The 25966-nt window shown below is 41.2% G+C and overlaps 1 protein-coding gene and 1 long non-coding RNA gene across 12 annotated transcripts in view; one reads left to right on the forward strand and one right to left on the reverse strand.

Annotated features, from left to right (window-relative positions):
- Nucleotides 1-8270, reverse strand: part of LOC140117323 (transcription factor 4) — a 366241-nt gene extending 357971 nt beyond the window's left edge. For 2 of the 11 annotated variants that reach the window (XM_072133958.1, XM_072133912.1), the window contains exons 1-2: nucleotides 7624-7888; nucleotides 6140-6212 (exon numbers count right to left, since the gene is read on the reverse strand). In XM_072133958.1, coding sequence (XP_071990059.1) covers nucleotides 6140-6212; nucleotides 7624-7695 — 145 coding nt within the window. In that variant the 5' untranslated portion in view covers nucleotides 7696-7888. Of the gene's footprint in view, nucleotides 1-6139; nucleotides 6213-6458; nucleotides 6518-7060; nucleotides 7080-7419; nucleotides 7594-7623; nucleotides 7890-7963 lie in introns of those variants that run through there. The other 9 variants (XM_072133968.1, XM_072133930.1, XM_072133987.1 and 6 more) reach the window with 8 other exon arrangements.
- The window catches only part of LOC140117365 (uncharacterized), a 136003-nt gene that overhangs the window by 95506 nt on the left and 14531 nt on the right, over nucleotides 1-25966 (forward strand). The gene's annotated exons all lie outside the window — the stretch shown is intronic.

Below are 25966 nucleotides of genomic sequence, written 5' to 3' on the forward strand. Positions count from 1 at the left end.
TATACTTCATTAACAAATTTTTAGTCTGTAAAAAAAAAAATCAAGCCCCTCCCTCCCATAGAGATGAATATTCATATTACAGTGTCTATATATCCCATCTAAATTCCCTCTGTTTGGTCAAACAGCTCTGAGAAGGGAGGATTAACTGCTTCACTTTCAGATTGATTTTTAAAAATATGCTCATAGCATACTACAGCCAGGGAAAGGGCAGGAAGGGTTAACACTCACAGCTGTGTAACAAAACAGGACGGATAAGAAGAGTGAGACCTTGGTAGTAAGATTTGCCATAGCAACGCTTAAGTAACATTGTTAAAACTTTCAATCTGATTTCCAGCTACTCAAGCTCAGATGCTTCCGAGGACCACAACCCATCTACGTTCTTCCTAACGAGTCAATTTGGACATGTGATGACTGTAGCCAATCTGTGCCTCTATCTTATGTATCGGCAGCACTGACCAGTGATTGGATGCAGTGGTCACATGACTATTTACACACTTCACCACAGTAGCAAGAAAACAAGTTGAGGACTCGGGGAACATTGGAAAACTAAGGGTCAGGTATCACATCATTAATCATTTTATAGCATTTTAAGACCTATCCAGCTATGCCAACCTTTCATGGTGAGCTGTCTACACAGCAAAGGCCTGATTGTTCTTCATTTGCAAGAACATTTTGCCCACCTTTATATTTTTGAGCCCTGATCTGCAACCTCCAACTCAAATCTCTTAGATTGAGAGAAAACTGGTGTGAATTTAGGAAATCACGTGATGTTTACGTTAATGGTATATGATATCATTAAAGCCTCGAAGAGCTGACCATGTCATGTCAACGGGAGTAGAAGAGCCTTGTCCAAGGTCTTATGGATTCTTCCTGTCTAACGCTAGAGAGTGTCTGATGCATCTTCTTATCTGCCACACTTAGAAACTTAATGTATAGGCATGGTGAAAAAAACAAAAACACTAAAAAAACCTTATTTAAAGAGTTTTTCTGACTCCTCCCAAAAGTCTAGGGAATAAATAAACCCCCAATCCAGTGTTTAGAACACATACTTTTTTTTTCTTTAGACATTTTACTGAACTTTTTATCAGACAACCCTAATTTGTGATAAAAATCAGTTCAGAGACATCTAATCTTTTATTAAACTACACTGTAGTTTTTGAATTTTGAACACAAGAAGTGTCCATTATCCATCATTTCTATTTCTAGAAATATTTATATGCTCTTTTTCTTGGTACTCTTATAAGGGCAGTATATAAGGGCAGTATATAAGGGCAGTATATGGCATCACCATCACCAGGGCCATCCTGGTTCTCCAATCAAGACGCAATAGATATCAGCCTTCGTAACAGATAAATGGAACACATTCCGAGCTGATGTTTTTCTTTGTTTTTTTTTCTATCTTGATACAGCTCCGTTTTTCCAGATGTACTTGTTGTGTTGCATGTATCGGAGCTTTCATCTAAAGGAGATGAAAAGAAGCCATGGATGGCAGTGATTCACTCCTTCCCCATTGAGCTTTTATCACATCTGCTCGTCGAGAGTCGTCTAAACATCCTTCGGCCAAGGTGGGGTAGGGAGTTATGCAAGATCACTTTTGATCAGAGTACTATGGGGGATATCCCAGTAATACCAGTACATTGGAAATACAACCCCCTTCTCCTTCCCCCAGTCTGGGATCAGTTTAACCCCTGCTGTCTCACAGAGGTCATTACTGGAACCCTTCTATTGGTTCAATCACTATGTTGGGGACATTTTTTTGGACATCACAAACATTTGCCAAAACTCAATTCATTTCTTGAAGCACAGATTGGGGCTTTGTTTAATAATTCTTTATCATTTTCATGGACCAGGCTCTTGACGGCAGTCTACTTATCTACAGCAGTTGGCACAAATTTTGAGAACTTTTGTAGTCTTTGGACTTTTTGTAGTCTTTGCTAAACTGTCCCAGTTTGGAAAACTGTTCAATATATTGGACGAAGCACAGATGTTGCTCTATCGAGACAGTTATATGAAGTAGGAAGTTGAGAACGCTCATCATGTCATCACAACATGTATTCTATGCCCTTACACAGGACTGCCGGTAGACCATTTGGCCTTGGCGGTTCGCCAATGGGTAGGTTTTCAATAACAGCTTTATAGATAAGATAGATGGAGAACGATATGTTCAAAAATAATGCAGAACCATTGGCCCATACCCACATCGAGAAGTCAATTTATCCAGAGTGAAGGATTCGAGAAACGGAAAACTCAACCTGCCACACGACTAATAGAATCAATACAATATAAACATTGCATCGAAATAACAACCAAACAGATTCATCATGAAACCATCAGTTCACGTCAACTACTTTCTATTTTAACGAAGCTGAATATTTTCTATAGCACCTGCTAAACACAAGGAGAAGATTCTATATCTCTTCCTATTCTATAGAAGCTGCGATATGGGAGGCGTAAATACCGGACAAGCTCAGACGAGACGTGCAGAAGTTACTCAGTGCACTTTGTGGACGTAATGCTGACGATATAGAGGCAGAGATGGATGAAAATGTTGAGATGAATTATTTTAGAAAATGGACATATCAGTTTTTTTTATTTTACACAGATACATGGGAATTTCCTAAAAATTCCAAAAATAAAAAAAATATTCAGTATAATGAAATTTTAGGAAATTCCCATTTATCTGTGTAAAATAAAAAAATATATAACTAAGGGCCCCTTATGACAGCAAACATATTTAGTATTTTTTAAGCCAAAAATATTGCCACCTAAATTAGGTGTATAAATGGATACCTAACAAAATCTAAAAATACATCGAAATAAATTTTTATATATGTTTTTTTTTTTTAATTTTATTTTCATCCACTACCCCCTCATAAGACTCAATGGCTTAACCATCAAGATCAAGAATTAATTTATATTTTATGCCATGATTTTTCTTTATTTTTCTCCGACTGAACAAAAAAAAAATCCACAAAAAGACACAAAAAAGTCCAAATAAAATGTGAAATATTTTATTATTAATTTTTTTCGGACACATTAAAGAGACAAAGAATTAAAAAAAAAAAATATGACAATAGTTCCAGAGGTTGTAGACCTTTAAGAGTTTATATCAACAACATATGTGTTTTGCAGGCAGGAGGGGAAGAATTTTTTTTTTTAGGTGAAATAATTCCTCGGCGAGGCCGGATTGTGCTGAACACCTGCAAACATCAAACACAAACTGCTGTTTCTTTACTGGGCTGAAAAAAAAAGGCTTTCATGTGAAAAAATGTTCCATGGGAATGTGAGGACTAGGACTCAAGTTACATCCAAGCTCTCCTGCAGACTCTAGCCCTTAAGTAGATGTTGGCCCGGATCGGAGAGAGGCCGAGGGTGGACAGCCCAAGCCAGGCTCTAGGTGCAATGAGGTAGGAGCCGAACTCTACAAAAATTCTCAAAAAAACCCAAAGTCTGCACCAGACGACGAGCCAGGAAGGGCAAATGTGAAATATAACTGCGCACTGCGAAATCTCTAACTGACGAGCCTTTTGTTGCAATATTTTTTTTTTCCAACCCCAAATTTGTTATTTTTTTTCCGACTACAAAATTATTCCTAAAACACAAAAAAAAAATTAAATACCCAAAGGACTTAGTAGCTTGAAGGCATGACATAAAACTGACATCTGCTCCTGCCCAATCTTTCACACTTCTGCAGCTGAATAAGTCGTACAATAGTACGACGCTCCACCTGTCCGGTAATAAGGCAGGGGGTGAGGACGGATACTATCAGCTCCCCGCAATCACACGCAGGTAATGGCCACCTAAGACATCCACCAGATCCACATGTCAGACTCCAGACCACAACCGGCATCCATGTGCTGTGTATGGAGACAGATGCGTCGCAGTCTATCCGGCAGCCAAGGCGGCAGAAAGTCTCATGTACTACCGGCACATAGTCCTTTACCCAAAACTGATCCATGCTAATGTCTACAGTCACTATCATAGGCCTGGCAATAAGCCAGAGGCCTAACTAAGAAACTTCTTTACTATATGATATCTATCTATTTCATATCTATTGGTCATATATCTGCATCTATTTATCAATCTATCTATAATTCTATCCTTGTATCTAAGTATCTATCTTAACTTAAATCTATCTCAAATCTATCTATTTATCTATCAATGTATCTATCTATCTCCTATCTATCTATCTTGTATCTATTGATTATATATCTGCTTCTACTTATCAATCTATCTATAATTCTATCCTTGTGTCTAAGTATCTATTTTAACGCAAATCTATCTACCTGCTGTCTCATATCTTTTTATCTATCTTGTATCTATTGGTTATATCTCTTCATCTATTTATCGATTTATCTATCCCCTATCTATAATTCTATCATTGTATCTAAGTATCCTAACTCAAATCTATCTATCTATCTCATATCTATTTATCTATCTATCTATCTCATATCTATCTATCTATCTCATATCTATCTATCTATCTATCTCATATCTATCTATCTCATATCTATCTATCTATCTATCTATCTCATATCAAATTTCAATTTCAAATAAGCTTTACTGGCAGGACCAAACACAAGTTGGAATTGCAAAAGCATTTAAAAGATATGGGATTGTGGGGGACAGGATGAAGTGGGACATAGGGTTTGGGGGTTATACTAATCCATGGTATCACATGTCTCTTAGCCTATGTCAGGCAGTGATATATTGAGCGGCTATGGCCATTATAGTCTCCTCTCCCCCCCTATTTATCTATCTATCTATCTATATATCTATCTCCTATCTATCTATCTATCTATCTATCTCATATCTATCCATCTCATATCTATCTATCTATCTATCTATCTCATATCTATCTATCTATCTATCTATCTATCTATCTATCTATCTATCATCTCTATCTTGTATCTATTGAGTATATATCTGCATCATTATATGAATATATCTAGCTCCTATCTTAAATACTACCCTTGTATCTAAGTATCTTAACTCAAATCCATCTATTTACCTATCTACCAATCAATGTGTCTGTCCTATGTACCTAACTTCCTACCTATCTTTGTACATTTATCCCCAATTTGCAAAAATAATAGATAACATTTCCAAAAAAATCCAATCTCCTCCATTACTGATTCCAAAGCAAGTTGAGCTCCTTTCCTTGGGTAAACATGAAATTTACATTGAGTCGTGATACAAGTAACTATAATACTACAAATAATAGGTATGAAAAACAAATTCCCAAAACTCGCTATATATTTGAAGTAATATTCCATGCACCCTGCGTCCTGAGAAAGCTGGGAGGGGGGGTGCATTCCGCAATATTCTACGTGAAACGTCCCTGCAAGGGCTTTGCTATTAAGTTTCCAAAGTGGAAATGGGTATGAAAGTTCATGTAGCGAGTAATATTTCCACTGTTCATTTGCAGTAAAGAGTTGATGACATTCAATCCCATGATTTGGAATTATGACGCTCCTCTACGACTATCTACAGGCGATGTGCGAGTGCCAGTCACTTTAAAACATTGCAGCTGTTAGATTTGTAAGGGGGGAAAGGAGGGAGTCAGATCTTTTGTGTATTCCATCCAAAATCCTTTGACAAAAAGGGGGTTGGGGGGGGGGGCTGGAATATGTATTTTTGGAAACAAAGAAATGTTATATGTTTTATAGCCTGTGCCCAGAGCCTGGTGTGTCATATAGATTCCAGCCAACTATTTAGGTACCTCTGGCACTGGATGCCAATCTGTGCACGACACAGCCAAATTCTCTAACACAACCTCCGATCACTGATCTCTTCTCCTAACTCATCTCAATATCCACCAAAAACAACTTCCTAGTAAAAAGCAAAAAAAAAATAAAATAAAAATAATAATAAAAAAACAGCAAAAAAGTAACCAAATTTACATACAATCCAGAATTCGAGAAAAAAAAAATCAGAAATAAAAAAAAAAAAATTACAAAAAAAAACATTATAAATTAAAAGGAAATGTCACACCACCTTGGCATCACGGCCAATCACAATGCAAATCCCAAAACACGAACCCAAAAAAAAAAAAAAAAAGTAATCAAACTGTCAAACAGCAGTGAAAAGCACAGGATACAAAAAAAATAAAAAACAGGTTTTTTTTTTTTTTACATACTTGGCCCGGTAAAATGTCCACTTGCCAAAGACGTTGGTCCATTTTTCCCACTGCTGACAGGAGGGGAAAACATCTGAAAACAGACAGAGCAGAAGAAGTTGAGTCGAACTTCATAGCTTCACAGACGTCAATGCAAAAAAACCATCAGTGATATTTGAAATTCATTTCCCCCAAAAAAAATTTCCAAAAAAAATATTAGAATATGTTTTTTTTTTTTCTCAAACGACTATCGTTACCGATTTCGTCGTTTTTTTTTTTTTTTTTCAATTTCGACAAAATTTGTAGAAAATAGTAATAATAATCATCGGAAATGTCAAACCTTGACTATCTCATCAATGACAGTGACACTATGTAACCATCCACTGGCACCTGCGTAAAACTACCATGTAATAATGAACACAGAGGAAACAAGTCACAAAATCTGCAAAAGGGGGGAAATTCTTTTTTTTTTTTTTTTTGCTCTAATATTTAGATTCTAATTGGTTTTCTCTTACTCGACGTGTCTGGTGGATACGCACCTTCCCTGAGTCACACATGCAAAAAAAAAAAAAAAAAAATTCTAACAAATGAAAAGTGCAAGAGGAGAGAGAGAGGGGCTGTAATGTGCCTGGGGCTACAGATCTTGTCCAAACTTCCGAAAGCCATCTCTAAGGAAGGAATTTTTTTAAATTTTTTTTTGCTGAGATCCAAGATGCTAAATCAAGTCCACAATATCCTAAGTCATGCAATAGGTTAACACATAAATTCCGCCAAACCGTACATATACATTGTAGATACATAGAGATAGTTACACTGTAGAGAATAACCAGCTGATTGCAATGGTTCCAAACTAGTGGGACACTGTTGGAATCCAAAAAAAAAGCAATTCCCCCCCCCCTCCTCCCTCGACCCCCCCAAAGTAAACAAAAAGTACATGAAAACCTTGCAAGGAGACACCTGGGGATAAGCATTTTACTTGGTAATTACAAGAGATCAACTCTGGTCCCCTACACAGACAGACAAGCGAGTTTTCTTCTCTACGAGTGCCAAGGCAAAAGAAGACAGCGAGAAGAGCTGCAAGGGATGGGAAACCATCCAGAATGACACCACTTCTTGCAAACACCACAAAAGCCAATAAAAAAAATGATAAATAAATTGATGAAATGGCAAAAAAAAAACAAGAAAAAAAAACAAGTCCATCAGCGTGCAAAAAAAACCCCCCAACCACCCCAAATAAATAAAAATACCAAAGCAAAACAGAATGGCAACAATGTAACAAAAAAGAAGCTTTGCATATTTACCATGGATTTCCAATGGCAACAACTCAGGTAACACAGAGTTTGTTATGTTTTATTATGGGCTCTGTTGATGATGTTTTGTTTTTTTTTGTTCCTGCCGCTCAGCTAGTTGTAGAAAATTTTTTTTTTTTTGGTTGTGTTTGTATTTTTTGTTGTTGTTGTTTTGTGTTTACAGCTGTTGTTTTAATTTCCACCGTGGGTTCTTACCGCACTGAAATCCAGTAAATCACTCAGTTCTTTGTCCGTCCCTAAGGCAGCCATTCGCTGTTGGTGATTCATTTTAGGAAAAGGATACAGGCACCTAGGAACATGGGCTTGCAGTCACTAAGGGCCTGTGCATCAGGAAAGGGTTAATTGCAGGGATAGGAAAAAAAAAAAAAAAAACAACAAAGCCTGGAAGCCTGAAAAATAGCACTATTCTGGGTACCCAATCCCAGACCCAAATAGTGCTGTTTTGGGCTGAATTCTGCTCAGCAGTGCCTGCTCTCAGTCCCCTCCCCTCCTCCCCCCCAACTTGTGCAGGGCTTGGGTGGGCATGGCTACTTACTGCTTGCAAGGGACGAGTTTGTGACTGCTCCTCCTCCTTCTTAGCTCCCTCCTGCCAATGATTGGTGCCAGGCTCCAGCACAAACAATAGGGGGGGAGCAAAGTGGGCCAAGTCCCCCCCCTCTTGCAAACTTCTTAGTCAGTCGGAAATGTCCAGTTCAAGTTCAGGTTTGCGATGACCCCCAAGATGCAGAAGAAGAAGCAGCGGCGGCAGCAGCAACAAGCAAGAGTTGAGTGTGTTGTGTCCTCTTCGCCTGGCTCAGTATGTGCTGTGTGCAGACATCAGCTAGATGAGAGACTGGGAGTGGAGGAGGAGGATGAGGGGGAGGTGGGAGTGGAGGAGGAAGAAGAGGAGGAGGCGGTGGAGGATGAGGAGTAGGGGGGGGGTGGTTTGGAGAGATGATCCCCCTCTTGACTACAGCAGCAGCAACCTCCTGGCTCATCTACTAGGATGCTAGTAGCTACAATTCGCCTTCACTTTGGCACGACATCCCTCAACCTGCTGGACTTTTGCGCTGCTCTTGGACCATGACGACTTCTCCGACAATTTTGCAACATTGTATTTGTTAATTTGTTTCATTTCTTTTGCCGGAGTTGGGATCCGGCTCTGCAGTTCTTGGAGAGATTTTTTTTGCGGCACTGTCAGTTTGGCGGATAGCTAGAACGGGGTTTTTAGAGGGCGACGAGGACTACGTTGAGGCTTACGGATGTCCATCAACTCTTTGTGGTTGCGTTAATTACTGTATTTGAGTTGAGATGATACGGTAGACAAACCTACACCGGCCGGTTACGTCTCTACTGTATGCAGATTACACCGTGTAATACACCTTCCATGGTTCTTGTGGGGGGACACTACATCTCCCAGCTTGCTGCACCTGGTCCGGTGGCACTGAGCAGCTGCGGAATCGCACACCCCTTTCTAGGAAGCCGTCTAGTTAACTCTTTCATGCACCAAAGTCAGTCATTATTTTTCCCACTTCCTGATTGACCCATTCCTTGCTGTTCCCCAATGACACGCTGAGGATGGTAAAGCATGTGTGTGTGTCATGTATACACCCACCCACCCGGGCGAGCCCCCTCGCCTCCCTCCCTTTCCATATCTTGGAGGAAGTAAGCTTATGAGAAGGGGGGGGGGGCACAGCCTCTTTAAAGACACCTGCAGCAAATAAATCCTTGCACTGAGTCTGCCCGCTTAACCCTTGAGTAGCTAAAGCGCACTCTCTTCTCCTCCTCGTACTATTTTTGACAATAATTTTTTTACACGTTTTAAACTTTTTTTATTAGTAGACCCAAGGGCGGAATAAATATCTCAGATACGCAAAGAGATAATAATAATAATCTTTATTAACATTGCACCATTACATTCCGTACAGCTTTACAAATCATGGGGGGAGGAGGGGGGGGTTGTAAATAACAAATAACATCTTCATATTACATGGGTCAGTAGTTGATATCTACCCGGTGCGCCGCCATCTACGTATCAACCTATTGCAAAGAGTGACGCACCTTCTGCAGTCTAAATATGTCGTAGTGTGAAATGTCTTCTTTATTATGCAAGTTTTTTCAAATAATTACACAAAACACTTATTATCGGAACAAGTCAATCCCCCGAGATAGTGTTTTCGAAAAATTGTAACTATGAAAAAAACGGATTACTGGGTAACACGACCAAACAAGGGAACATTTACACTGCAATTTTTTCATACGTCTCCCATTACAGGCTGTCCCCTACATAAGAACACCCGACTTACAGACGACCCCTAGTTACAAACAGACCTCTGGATTTTGGTAATTTACTGTACTTTAGTCCTAGGCTACAATAATCAGCTATAACAGTTATCACAGGTGTCTGTAATGAAGCTTTAGTGTTAATCCTGGTTCTTATGACAATCCAACATTTTAAAAATCCATTTGTCACAGAGACCAAAAACATGTATCTGGCGTTACAATTATAAAATATACAATTCCGACTTACATACAAATTCTACTTAAGAACAAACCTACAGAACCTATCTTGTATGTAACCCGGGGACTGCCTGTATTGATCATAAATCGACACTGGATCTTCTACTGGGACCCTCGATTTTCTGGCAATGACTACACCAAAATCAAACAGACTGAAATACATAAAGAGATTTTTTCTACCGATAGCACATTGTACAAAATACCGGGGTCACAACTACAGGCGTATTCTGATGTTGTCGAGAAGAGCAAAACCAACCCAACCAACCCTATTGTTAGTCCACCCTATCGCTTAACTTAAAGAAGATCTGTCAAGTCGAATTTGGGACCCTAAACCAACTACATGGATCCATGGTTTAGGGTCCCAAATCAACCTAAAAAACTCCCAAAAAACTTTTATGAGACCGATGAGGCACATTAGACCCTCATCTGAATATCACACACCGGTGTCTCCGGTGGGAAGCTGAGATGATGCCCCGGCTTCATTGTGCAGGTGATGTAAGTACGGCACTTGCGCAGTGAAATCGGGATGTACAATGTCGGCTACACTTGCCATAATGCGCAAGCGCCAAAGGGAACAAGGAAGGAGATGAGTGTAAAGTTTGGTTTTTTTGACACCTGCTGAAAAAATCATACAGGGTGATTTGGTTCACTAACTACCGGTCCGTAACAGCTGTGGGTCCTTAATCACCCAAAAAGGTTCCCTTTAAATTTTCAAGAGTACAACAATCCTGAAAACTGTAGGTTATTTGTAAATAAGGTGTAGAAAATTATTATGATATTTTTCAAGTACAGGCAGTCCCCGGGTTACATACAAGATAGGGTCTGTAGGTTTGTTCTTAAGTTGAATTTGTATGTAAGTCGGAACTGTATACTTTATCATTATAATCCCAGCCGGAACTTTTTTGGTCTCTGTGACAATTGGATTTTAAAAATGTTGGGTTGTCATAAGAATCAGGATTAGTAATAAAGCTTCATTACAGACGCCTGTGATACCTGTTACAGCTGATCATTGTAGCCTGGGACTAAAGTACAAGAAATTACCAATATCCAGAGGTTCGTTTGTAACTAGGGGTCGTCTGTAAGTAGATTGTTCTTAAGTAGGGGACCGCCTGTATATACACATATCTCATAATTGTGAAATATTTTAGATATAAAGCAGTAACATTCTTTGTCTGTATCACTTGCTCTCTATCTCTGTGGTCTAAACTAATATTTGAAAACTAAAATAATGGAATTAAAAAAATTAATTTACCTTATAATTACCAAGAAGGACCAGACTTGTAATGTTCGGGTCTATGCTGAATTTTCAGGTTCAGGTTTGGCCCGGATTCAGCAAACCCAAACCTGAACGGGTCTGCCCACCCTTAATAATGACCTAAACTATTCATTGCTTTATAGCTCACGGCATTCCAAATGAGGATTTATCAGAACTTTATAAAATGCCAATCAATGGCATTGTCTACAGCAGGGCACCAGGTCATTCAGTGGTCACAATTAAAGGGGGGTCTCCAGTTTCCAAATAACCCCACAAGTAAAACCAGCACTATGTAGGGCACTCTATATATGCTTCCCAAACATACATTTCTTGCTTCTCAGTGATCTCTCATTTTAGACAAATCCTGTTTTAATCTTTATGCAAATCAGTCTTTTGGTGCAGTAGGGGCGGGGCCTTGCCTGTTGGTGCATCAGTTTTCTTCTTTTCATGCCTTCTTTCTGCCAGGGTTGTCAGTCACTGTGTAAAAGTCGTGTGCTGGGTCGTGTTGGACAGTGTAGAAAGAAAAAAAACTGGAGACATGGCCCCGCCTCAAGTGCACTGAGAGGCTCATTTGCCTAAAATTAAAAGTAATTTTTTTTCTTCCTGAAATCGTACATAACTTGGTAACAAGAACGGTAATAATAATAATTCTTTATATATATATTGCACACAGATATTGCATGCGCTGCACATGCAATATGTTTTGGAGTGTGGGAGGAAACCGGAGGACCCAGAGGAAACCCACGCAAACTCTTTCCAGATTTTGACCCCTGCTAGAGCCCAGATCCCCAGCGCTGCAAGGATGTAATGCTAACCATTGAGCCACCGTGCTGCATTTTATCTAGACAGCTTATATAGTGCACTACACATGATGTTAATTTTGCGGTGATGCTTCACTTTTAACCAAAATATTAAATTATACTATAAATACAAAAAATATTTAAAATTGAACGGTGCTTAACTTTGTGAAATAAGTTTCATTGACGTGATTTCGTTTTGCAAATTGTTTGCCAGTCTGATTGTTGTAGGCAGGTTTTCTGTTACTCGAGAGCAGTGCATTGTGGGTGTCTTACATATATACACATATCACATATATGTTTTCACTTATTTTTATGCCGTTTAAAAAAAAAGGATTCTCAATTTTAATTATGAACCAAATTAGTCAGTTCTAAAACATAACAATAGGTCACATGCCATAAAACTGCATATTCTGAACCTTATTGTGCAATAGTTTATGAGGCTTCATATTAAAGCAAATCCGCCAAATTGTCCGGGCACCGTGACTGTGGTATCTTCTTATATTTCTTATCCTTGGCCTCCTTCCTTCTAAAATCAAGTTTAAAAAATTATGCTAATGCTTCAGAAGGGCTTTGAGAGGTGTTACCAGAGCCCCTCTGTGCTGTAGCCTCACCAATTGTAACACTGTCTCCCCCTCATCCTCAAGCTACCTCAGTAGCTTCCCCTCTGTCTGCCTGCTGTAACCTAACACAGTGGGAGTGGAAAGTGCTCCTTACTGTCTAACAGTCATAAAGGCATGAAGGGGGCTCTGGCAACACCCCCTAGAGCCCTTTGGGAGGTGAGACAGTGTAGCAGCCTGTGAAACTGCAGCACAGAGTAACAACCCCCACAAGCCCCTCAATGCTGCAGATTTAAATGCTGATACTTTGTCTCCCCGTCAGCATTTCCCCCTCTCTCTCCGCCTGATGTTATCTCACACAGTGGAAGGGAGAAGTGCTCCTGCACAGTGTATCATCCTGCAAAGCTATAGCACAGAGGGTGTCTGATAACACCACGCAGAGGCCTTCATGCTCATTAGCATTAGGATAATACGAGCGATTGAGGGGGTTACTGGTGAGGAGGAGCGTTCGGGTTCCAGTCAGAATGGGAGAAACATAAATAGAAACATTGTAACTTTTTTTGGCACGGTGGCTTAATGGTGAACACTACAGCCTTGCAGCGCTGGGTTCCTGGGTTAAAGTCCCAGGGTCAACATCTGCAAAGAGTTTGTATGTTCTCTCCGTGTTTGTGTGGGTTTTCTCCAGGTCCTCCAGTTTCCTCCCACACTCCAAAACATACTGGTAGGTTTATTAGATTGTGAGCCCCATTGGGAACAGGGACTGATGTGACATGTTCTGTGCAGCGCTGCGTAATCTGTGTGTGCTATATAAATAAAGAAATTATTATTATTGGCAAATTTTTATTGATTTTTAGGATTTGGCAAAGGGAAATATAGCGTTTGGAAAATTTGGATTTTTTTTGTTTAATGTTATTATTACTGTATTTATAATTTATTTATTTATTTATTTTTTTACCTGTGATGCATTTTTTTCATCATCAAAGACATTCTGGGTGGGGGTCATTAAAAACCCATAAGAGGTGACACGCCAACGCGACGACAGGACCCGCAGGATAACGTCTAGTATATTAATAAGCGCCATAAGTCCCGGTATGGGGAGTCCCTGGTGGACGGATTCCTCCGCAAGTTACCCAAGGAGAACTGTTTAATGAGCTTCCACGGAGATGACACAAATGGCCTTGGAGCATGATTGAGTGTCTGAGGACTGTGACAGGCAGGGCGATCGCCGTGTAATGACCTTCCAAATACTTCTGCAGGGGAACGCGCTTCCAGCAGGGGACAAAGCTGTCATTGTGGGAAGCAGCGGATTCAGAGGTGTCCGTGGCTTTACCTACAAAAAGAGTAAACTGAGGGTTCACCAACTATAACCGCTGCCCGGATGAAGATGTAAAATACATATACAGGCAGTTCCCAGGTTACATACAAGATAGGGTCTGTAGGTTTGTTCTTAAGTTGAGTTTGTATGTAAGTCGGAACTGTATATTTTATAATTGTAACCCCAGTCAAAATTTTTTTGGTCTCTGTGACAATTGGATTTTAAAAATGTTGTGTTGTCATAAGAACCAGGAATAACAATAAAGCTTCATTACAGACGCCTGTGATATCTGTTATAGATGTTTATTGTAGCCTAGGACTAAAGTACAGTAATTACCAACATCCAGAGGTCCGTTTGTAACTAGGGGTCGTATGTAAGTCGAGTGTTCTTAAGTAGGGGACCGCTAACATAAGCAAAAAATATATACAGGCAGTCCCCGGGTTACATACAAGATAGGTTCCATAGGTTTGTTCTTAAGTTGAATTTGAATGTAAGTCAAAACTGTATATTTTATCATTGTAGATCCAGACAAAAAAATAAATTTGGCCCCAGTGACAATTGGAGTTTCAAAATTTTTTGCTGTACTTGGACCAAGGATTATCAATAAAGCTTCATTACAGACACCTTACAGCTGATCATTGCAGCCTGGGACTATAGTAACATCCAGAGAGGTCACCAGAGGTCACAGGGGGCAGAGGGGTCCGTCTGTAACTAGGGGTTGTCTGTAAGTCGGGTGTCCTTAAGTAGGGGACCGCCTGTATTTGAATATGTGAAAAGTTTTACAAAGTATTTACAGAATTTTACAAAAGTAACTTTATACCAATATTTTATTCTTGTTGTTTATTGTTTACTATCAAGAAGAATATCATTTTTTTAACAGGTTTTTTTTTAAATCTGTTTAGATTTTCACAAAGGAGCCCAACGTATTCATTTCTTAACCATGCGCGATCACCATCATTGTTTAATTATTTTTTTATTTTTTAATAATCTGCGGGGAAAAAAAATCTTGCTACAGGCTATGATGGAATTTCAAAGCTTCAAAATAAAATGTAGAATTTAGAATCTGCTACGAGATTCATAGATCAAGCAAAAAAAAAAGTTTTTGAAACATCAGCATCACCGATAAACCAGGGACATTACTCATAGATCCGGGCACCGGGACTGTGGTATCTTCTTGTATTTGTTATCCATGGACTCCTTCCTTCTAAAAAGAAATTTTTAACATTATGCAAATGAGCCATAAGGGCTCTGGGCAGTGTTACCAGAGCCCCTGCTTCCGGTGCACTTCCCCTCTCCTTCTGGACACGATGCCTGGATCTATGAGTAAGTTGTGAGAAAAACTGTGATTTACGTCAAAAAGAGCAGCTGTTCCAGGAATTACTTATGCGGAGAGCACCTTAGGGTGCAGAACAATGTGTAGGTTAAGTATAAATGTTTACAGAACCGTGTCCCAAGCTTAAAAAGAACCTGTCAGCAGGGACCTCATTTTCACTAAAGACAGATTGCAAAAGCCCATTACAGCTGCAGTGCACATCCCTTAGCATTTGCATTACAATATAATTGTGTGTTATAACTTACTCTTGCATCCTTACAAGAGCATCGGGTAGTCCCCAGGGGTTGGACTTTGATCTTAATGTATTTCAAAAAAACAACATGTGATCTGTCTGTGCTGCTCACTCCTCAGCTCTCAGCCCCCACCTTTGTACAGCAGTAGGGAGGAGCTGTATATATATATATATATATATGTGTGTGTGATGTGGCCGATGCAGAGCTTATTCACTTAATGTGGAACTGCCCTAGATATTAGGAGGAGATCCTCAACCTCATTGATAGGGTTGAGGATAGGGTTCCAGGACTACCTCTAACATGCATTTTGAGGGTATGTTGATGATCTTAATATAATATAGGGTCACAAGTCCCAGGATCAACATCTGCATAGAGTTTGTATGTTTTCTCTGTGTTTGCGTGGGTTTCCTCCGAGTCCTCCGGTTTCCTCCCACACTCCAAAACATACTGGTAGGTTGATTAGATTGTAAGCCCCATTGGGGACAGGGACTGATTTGGCAAGTTCTGTGCAGCGCTGCGTAATCTGTGTGCCCTATATAAATAAAGAATTATTAACTTATCCCTACGATTGGAAAAGTTTTTTTATCAGAAAAAAAAATGTGCTCAAGAAATTTGAATCAATATGGGGTCCGTGGACACACCGGACTTGCCACCTTTTTCGTTGATCACAGAAAGAATGATTGGTAGAACCTCTAGTTGAGAGCTTAAAGAGCATCTACCACCAGGATGAAGGACTGTATGCAAATGAGCCTGAGGGGCTCTAGGCTCCATAGGTGTTAATGGAGTCTGGAGCCCCTCAGGCTCATTTGTATACAGTCTTTCATCCTGGTGGTAGATGCTCTTTAAGTATAATAGGGAATCGTGATATAGTTACACTGTGACCCTCTACATTATACATTATACACTGTATAAACTTTAACTGTACTGTATTAATATACATTTATATATTTATTATAATATACATTTAGAAAATTACCAAACTCTATTGAGAACCTCTGTTAAAAAAAGATTAGAAAAAAACATCGCTAAGACCAGTGATTCGGAGATTTGTAATTGGTTAATTATATCCAATGAAAACTTGGTACTCACTTGAGGGGGGAGGGATGGGAATGTTTTGTGATGTTCCGTTTTGTATTTTATGCAAAAAAACTCAAAAATATATTTGAATTAAAACAAAAAGGAAGAAGGATCTGTACAGGAGCACAAAGGTGGGGGCTGAGAGCTGAGGAGTGAGCAGCACAGACAAGTCACATGTTGTTTTTTTTTAAATTCAGCCAAATCATAGCCCAACCCCTGGGACTACACAGATAATTCTGTCAGGGAGCAAGGAAAGTTATAACACACAATTATATTGTAATGCAAATGCTTAGAAAAGTCAGACAGACATATTTGCACTGCAGCTGTAATGGGCTTCTGTAACCTGTCTTTAGAGAAAACGAGGTTCCTGGTGACAGGTTCCCTTTAAGTTATTTAGTATTTTGTACGGATACAAAGCTGAATTCTTAATGCTTTAGGTTTCTTACTCTCAGGAGCTCTCATCGCTCCGCACTCCCTGCTGGTTCAGTGTATGTACTTTCTACTTGAATCATCCTGGTAGGTGATATCTTCATATCAGGCACAGAGTTACAAAGATTAATCCCAGTGGTGGGAAGAAATTAATAAAGAATAATGAGTCTGGTTCCTAATAGATATCATAGTATACGATCATTTCCTGAGGCAGAATCCGCGATACGTTTTTACAGAGTCATTACATTTCATTACCTTTGATTAAATAATTACTAAATTTTATTAGAATTTTTTTGATAATTATTTTATTAATAATTGTGTAAAATATTTTTTTTTTTTGGCTACGGTTTAGCAATTATGTTTAGAAGCATAAAAAGCATTGGACTAAGGCGGCGGATGAGAAAAATGGGATAGAGCACACAGCATGACGGTTACAGACTCAGGGAACACAGCATGACCGTTACAGACTCATAGAGGGAACACAGCATGACCGTTACAGACTCATAGAGGGCACACAGCATAATGGTTACAGACTCATAGAGGGCACACAGCATGACCGTTACAGACTCATAGAGGGCAACCAACATGATAGTTACAGACACATAGAGGGCACACAGCATGACCGTTACAGACTCATAGAGGGCAACCAACATGATAGTTACAGACACATAGAGGGCACACAGCATGATGGTTACAGACTCATAGAGGGCACACAGCATGATCGTTACAGACTCATAGAGGGCACACAGCATAACGGTTACAGACTCATAGAGGGCACACAGCATAACGGTTACAGACTCATAGAGGGCACACAGCATGACCGTTACAGACTCATAGAGGGCACACAGCATGACGGTTACAGACTCATAGAGGGAACACAGCATAATGGTTACAGACTCATAGAGGGCAACCAACATGATAGTTACAGACACATAGAGGGCACACAGCATGACCGTTACAGACTCATAGAGGGCAACCAACATGATAGTTACAGACACATAGAGGGCACACAGCATGATGGTTACAGACTCATAGAGGGCACACAGCATGATCGTTACAGACTCATAGAGGGCACACAGCATAACGGTTACAGACTCATAGAGGGCACACAGCATAACGGTTACAGACTCATAGAGGGCACACAGCATGACCGTTACAGACTCATAGAGGGCACACAGCATAACGGTTACAGACTCATAGAGGGCACACAGCATAACGGTTACAGACTCATAGAGGGCACACAGCATGATGGTTACAGACTCATAGAGGGCACACAGCATGACCGTTACAGACTCATAGAGGGCACACAGCATAACGGTTACAGACTCATAGAGGGCACACAGCATAATGGTTACAGACTCATAGAGGGCACACAGCATAACGGTTACAGACTCATAGAGGGCACACAGCATGACGGTTACAGACTCATAGAGGGCACACAGCATGACCGTTACAGACTCATAGAGGGCACACAGCATGACGGTTACAGACTCATAGAGGGCACACAGCATGATGGTTACAGACTCATAGAGGGCACACAGCATGACCGTTACAGACTCATAGAGGGCACACAGCATGACGGTTACAGACTCATAGAGGGCACACAGCATAACGGTTACAGACTCATAGAGGGCACACAGCATGACCGTTACAGACTCATAGAGGGCAACCAACATGATAGTTACAGATTCATAGAGGGCAACCAACATGATAGTTACAGACTCATAGAGGGCACACAGCATGACCGTTACAGACTCATAGAGGGCAACCAACATGATAGTTACAGACTCATAGAGGGCAACCAACATGATAGTTACAGACACATAGAGGGCACACAGCATGATGGTTACAGACTCAGGGCACACAGCATGTCCGTTACAGACACATAGAGGGCAACCAACATGATAGTTACAGACACATAGAGGGCACACAGCATGACGGTTACAGACTCATAGAGGGCACACAGCATGACGGTTACAGACTCATAGAGGGCACACAGCATGACGGTTACAGACTCATAGAGGGCACACAGCATGACCGTTACAGACTCATAGAGGGAACACAGCATGACGGTTACAGACTCATAGAGGGCACACAGCATGACGGTTACAGACTCATAGAGGGCACACAGCATGACCGTTACAGACTCATAGAGGGAACACAGCATGACCGTTACAGACTCATAGAGGGCACACAGCATGACGGTTACAGACTCATAGAGGGCACACAGCATGACCGTTACAGACTCATAGAGGGAACACAGCATGATGGTTACAGAGTCAGGGCACACAGCATGACGGTTACAGACTCATAGAGGGCACACAGCATGACAGTTACAGACTCATAGAGGGCACACAGCATAACGGTTACAGACTCATAGAGGGCACACAGCATGACCGTTACAGACTCATAGAGGGCACACAGCATGACCGTTACAGACTCATAGAGGGAACACAGCATAATGGTTACAGACTCATAGAGGGCACACAGCATGACGGTTACAGCTTCAAGGAAATTTACCATCAAAATCCATCATGATAAACCAGTGTTTAAGTGCTGAGGGAGCAGGGAGTATGGGGGGGCTGAGACAATGCAACAGGTCAATAAAGCCAGATGACACAGGGGCTAGGGGAGCCAATCAGGCTCATAGATCCAAAGATCCTCTTATATTTGTTATCCATGGCCTCTTTCCTTCTAAAATCAACACATTTTGTCAATGAGCCAGAAGGCTCCTGGGGATGTTACCCCTCCGTGATGTAGCTTCACATACTATTACACTGCACTGGGAGGGGGAGACGGTGTAACATCCTATAAAGTTGCAGCACAGATGGGGTCTGGAAACGCCCCCAGATCCCTTGTGGCTCATTAGTTAATTTTACAAATAATTTACGTAATTTAACGAAGTTTATTACGGCACACATTAGGTGTGTGCTGTATATGGGTCAATTAGGGGATCACTGTATACAACCAAATCAATTAGGGGTGCTGTATAAAAAGTCTTATATACATATACATACAGGGCCTTTTTTAAATTTTTAAAAATAAAGAAGTACTGCATATATATAGGGTGTGCTGCTACTTAAATTTATTTATGGGCCACTTTAAATAAATAAATAATTTAGGGTGGTGGGGGCTTCGCATGGTCAGTTGTGGTGGAATGGTAGTTTTGGCATATGCAGGGGCACAGCGTAATTGTTGTGCTTTGAAGTATATCTGTGATATCTGGGGGACATGGTATCTTAATTTGTGGGTTAAAGTATATATATTATTTAGGAACACAGTGTGGGACACCACACTATATACCAAAGAGCACTATACTATGTGAACATATGTGAATGTTATACTTTCAAGGACGCTTTGTCTAGATGGGTTTCAAAAGCTAAAGAAGACTGGATTTTCTTGTGATCAGTCATAATGGGAAGAAGTCATCGTAAAGACCTAAACCTGATGAAGGACAATCAGAATATGTGAGTTACTAGACCTGTATCTGATCAATACTGTAGTCACTGACTAAACTTAATGGGGCTCATTTACTAAGGGTCCAAACGCCACACTTTCGCCGGGTTTCCCGAATATTTCCGTTTTGCCGAATTGCCCCGGGTTTTTGGCCCACAATCGGATTGTGGCGCAGCGGCACCGGCTTTCACACAAAAGAAACAGGGGGCGTGGATTCCGGAAAAACCACAGAATTTAAAAAACGATTTGTGTCGCAAAACATGCACTAACACGCACCGGGAAGAAGAAGGTGAACTCCGGTGGACCTCAGCGCAGCAGCGACACCTGCTGGATATCGTGCGCACGATCTTAGTGAATCCCGATCCCGTGCCGCAGGATCGCGACTGGACCGGATAAGTAAATGTGCCCCAATGATAATAAGCTTGACCTCTCCTGCTGGTGGACATACGTCATACATCTACACCGCCCAGTGGCTCCACCCTTACTGCACCTAAAACCTAAATTGCATTAAAAAAATCTCTAAAATTGTATCTTGCTTGGAAACCACAGGGGGTGTCAGGAAAGCTTATGAAGTGCCCTACAGAATATTTTTGTGGGGGATTTGGGAGCTACTTGATTCTTTTTCATTGTGGGGTGAAAAGAAGACATTTTCGAGAAGACAAATCTTGGAGAAAGAGGAGGATGAACCATAGTGGCATCTAGTGGATGGAAGAATATTATACTCCCTCCTCGAATCTAAAATCCAAGTCCATAATTTCGGATTTCTGAGAATTCCTCTACAAAAGCCTCTTCTCATGGCTGAGCTGAATGGGAGGCTTCATTTGCATGAAAATAAAGGAGGAGGGTTCCGGATGATTGAATGGTATCTGTAATTTTAACTGTAAAGATCATTTACAATGAGTGAGTTGTGCACCTCCTGGAATGCCTAATGTAATTATCCCTCATTTATAGAGTGTGAACAGCGGCTGTAGAGATGCACAATTAGGGGGGGGAGATGAAATATACATATAGAAAAGACATTGAGGAAACAAAGCAGCCGCGGGACTGTTCCCACCAGAGCTTACAATCACATTCACTATATAAACCTCATACTATATACCATGAAGCTGCCAGATACCCAGGACTCTACAAGCACATAATGGGGCTCATTTACTTACCCGGTCCTCTGGAGTTCACAGAAAGTGCATTGTCCGACGATAATCCACTGTGCCGGGATTCACTAAGATTGTGCGCCCGATATCCTGCATGTGCCGCTTCCCCGCTCAGGTCCAATGGAGTTCACCATCTTGTAAGTGGTGCTTGGGCTTGCGACAATTTGAATGTTAAATTCTGCCCTCAGTCAGATCATCAGACGGAGCGCCACCCGATTTGTGCTGCATGAAAGCCGGCGCATCTGCACCAAAAAACGACCGCATGCAACACAATCCCAGTGCACCCAGACACCTGTTAAATACCTGTCCAAGCCATGTAATCCCTGAAAAAGACGAAAGTCCAACGAAAATGAGCAGCGCAACCCTTAGTAAATGAGCCCCAATATGTCAACTTTCTGCCATCAACAGGGACTTTTTCAGTCACTTGTTCAGCAGTAATTATTATGCTGGAAACTGGTTTTAAAACCATGTTGCATCCATATATGCATTGTCCGCTTATTGTACAAGCTTTTTTCTCATTAGCATAATTATAAAAGTTGGCACATTTACTTACCAGTCCCTGGGGCGTTCCCCGATCTGGAATGTCCGACTTGAATGCATTGTGCCGCGATTCCCTTAGATCGTGTGCCCGATTTCCTGCATTGTTTTGCGACACAATTTAAAAGTTAAATCCTGCGCTCAATCCGAATCCATCGGATTGTCTGAAAGCCCGCACCCTGATTTCTGTTGCATGAAAGCCGGCGTGATTGCGCCAAAATCCGTTCGCGTGCGACTCAATCCCCTTCTAAATTTTTAAATAGCTGTCACAGCGGCACAAATCCCCAAAATTTCCAAAACCTGAGGAAAGTGCGTTCCGCGGAACCCTTAGTAAATAGGTTTATCATGATGGATTTTGATGGTAGATTTCCTTTAATTGAGTAGCAGAGCATCATCCCCCCTCACTAATATATATGTAGCACAGCAGCCCCCTCATTAATTAAAATACAGTTCAGAAGCCCCTTACTATTATATCAATAATAGGGGGGAGGGGGTTGCCAAAGCTTATCTTAAAGTTTAGCAATCCTACCCCCCTGCAATTATTAATTAATACAGAGTGTGGATGTCCACCTTATTAATTTACATGTAGCACATGCCCCTCTATATTCCAGTGTGGTGCAGGACGCAAGTACAGCAATACCGTAATTGCGACCCCTACGTCAAAAATAATACAATGGGGCAGATTAACTTACCCGGTCCATTCGCGATCCAGCGGCGCGTTATCTGCGGGGTATTCGGGTCCGGCCGGGATTCATTAAGGCAGTTCCTCTGTGCTGAAGAGCATCGAAACGCACTCAAGTTCACCGGCCTATTCCTAGTGAAGGTAAGTGCAAGCTCCGCGACACTGTTCTTTTTTTAAATGCGGCGGTTTTTCCGAATCCGTCGGGTTTTCGTTCAGCCGCCGATGCGGCACAATCCGATCGTGTGCGCCAAAATCCCGGGGCAATTCAGGGGAAATCAGCACAAATTGGAAATATTCGGGTAACACGTCGGGAAAACGCGAATCGGGCCCTTAGTAAATGACCCCCATTGTATCTCTGTCAGTGCGTTTCGTTATCAGTTATATTCCCAAATCCGGGATCTGCCCTCTCCACCGCGGTCACATCCCCTGACAGCGCAATTGTTACTCCCCTGCTTGAAAGCTCAGAGGAAGCCAGAACGCTCCGTATTTCTATGTTACCTGAGCGGATCATGCACAGTGTACAATATGTAATCAGAATTGTGTCAAACAAATGTAGCAACGTCTCATTTTATCCCAAAGTTCCGGCGTACGCTGTAATTATAAATCTTTGTGCAGGGAGCGGAGATACCCGGGAATATGCGGCAATTATTATAAGCATAGCTTCCATGCTGTAATTTCACACCAGTCAAATAAACATTTCCGACAAGAAGCCTAGAATTTCAAAATAATTCCTCGTTCACGGAACGCTCCATTATTGATGCGGTAATATAGAGGGGCAGGACACATGTTATTCAGAAATACTGTAAGTGGAAAGGGTATAAAACTGCAACCTGGTTTACAGTGTATCCCAATATTACTCAATAATAGGAGATTTACAGGATTAGAAAGGTAAGAAGCTTTCTTTTGGAAACAGCGCCACACTTGGGTATTGGTTGTGTGCGGTATTGCAGCTTTATTGAAGTGCAGAGCACGAAGTCAAGCTGCAAAACTACATGTGGCTTCTAGATGCCTTAATACTTTAAAGTCTTACATCTGAGGACTAGAGATGAGCAGACCATTTACATTTAAGTTTGGGGTTCTGGTTCGGCCACCAGTAGTGGATTACAATATAGGCAGTTTGGGCAGTAGCCGGGGACCCATGGCCACCCAAACCACCCACCATATTTTATACTGACGAGGGCCTTCACCCATCTTTGTACATCCGTTCCTGCTCTCAATACACATGTACACAAGAGACAATTTAGGGCCTTTGAAGGTCTTCCTAAGGTCCTGAAAGCACAGATTGAAAGCAGCAGAAGGGACACATTCTCCATCCCCCAAGAAGCTGATTCTATACCAGATGTAGATAGTGATTCCAGACTTGTAGGGGGTATAATATTCATACAGCCCAGGAGCAATGGGAGGCTTAATCTGCCTTCGTCGGATTAACCCAGACATATTGGGGCAAATTTATCAAGCTGTCTGAAAGTCAGAATATTCTCAGTTCCCCATGGCAGCCAATTACAGCTCCCTTTTAAAATAATTATGAGCACTGGTAAAATGAAAGCTGAGCTGTAATTGGTTGCTATGGGCAACTGAGAATATTCTGACTTTCAGACAGCTTGATAAATCTGCCTTATTGATGGTCAAACAGTTAATCTGTTAATTAATGCCCCCAGCTATTAGCCATGGCCGTGCAGAAGATCCCAAACTCAGAACCCGCCTGAAAACATGGCACCCTCTTATCTCTACTGATGACCTATTGTCCCCAAAACAATTTAACCTTTTTGCTTACTCTTACGAACCTCCTAAGAATTTTCTTTTTATTTTAGAATTATTTTTACTTTTTATTATTTCTTTTTTTTTTTTTACTTTTTTAATATATGCATACATTTTGTATTATGTTTTATGTAGGTAAAATTGGATTTTTTTTCTCTTTTGCTTTACTTAAAGGAGTTTTCCCATGAATCAAGTTAAGGCCTATCCACAGAATAGGGCCCAACTTGCAGATCGGTAGGGCTCTCAGTGATGAGACCCCCACAGATCCCGAAAATGAGGGGTCCGATGGGGTCCCAGTTACCGGGCTTGGAGATCTCCATCAGCTCCATAGAGATGAATGGAGCAGAACGGTCATGCATGGCCATTTGCTCCATTACTCTCCAGGATTGACAAGGGGTCCAACTGAGGTAACTGGGACCCTATCGGACCCCTCGTGATAATCACTGAGACCCACACCAATCAGCAAGTTAGGCCCTAACTTTGATTCATGGGAAAACCCCTTAGACAAATTTCTATAATTAAAATATACAGTTCAGATTTAAGTCCCAAAATACAGAGGCTACCACGTAAGGCTGGTCCCCGGTCGTACGAGTATGTAGGTTGATGGAGGTAGGTGGCGTGGATAGGGAAAAGTTAGGAAGACAAAAACTTGGAGCAATAAAATTATGTGAGACTAACATCATATATCATTTTTTATGCCCAAATGTACGGTCGATGATGCCCATGTCACAGGCAGCGCTTTTTTGGCAATTATTTTTTATCATTATTACTAATGTAGGAAACTTTTCCAACCCATTTCAGATCACATGACTCAGTCTGGATGCTCCTAGATTTTTAGGATAGGAAGGGGTTATCACAGGATAAGTGGGGCTAACTAGGAAACCTTGTCAATTTGTGAGGGTCCCAGTGATGGGACCAGTATGGATCATGAGAATAGCGGTCCTTCGTACCCTAAAATGAATAGAGCAACTGCTCTATTCATCTTTATTGTACTCTGCTACTTCCATAGGTGCTGAAAACAGTTGTGTCCACTACCCCTGAATCCTGGCAGCTGACCCCTGGATGCTTTGCTCCAGCATCTCATGCACACCTCGGCACCAGTGATGGGATGATTCCGAAAGTAGCCATTGACTCTGCTGCAAAAAGGCCAGATCCCCTTAAAATAGAGTTTCCGATGCTGACATTGATGAGTTGGTGCGCACTTTCCTTAACTTGGAATGGTACCTGACCGCTGATCTAGCAGGCACTTTCTGTAGGCTTTTAATTCCTCAAGATAGGGTTACCACTATCCAGTCCTTACAAAAGACTAATCGAGTACACGCTGGTACCAGCGGGAACAGGAGGGATGGGGTGGGGAGTAGGCTTCTTGCTGTACCATGTATTTTTATGACAACTTGTCATGTGTTCGGGGCGTTCATGACCATGTTCTTCTTTCTGAGGCTTGCGTGCCTACTAC

Source organism: Engystomops pustulosus, chromosome 1 (assembly GCF_040894005.1).
Source record: "Engystomops pustulosus chromosome 1, aEngPut4.maternal, whole genome shotgun sequence".
In the NCBI taxonomy this organism is placed as follows: Eukaryota; Metazoa; Chordata; class Amphibia; order Anura; family Leptodactylidae; genus Engystomops; species Engystomops pustulosus.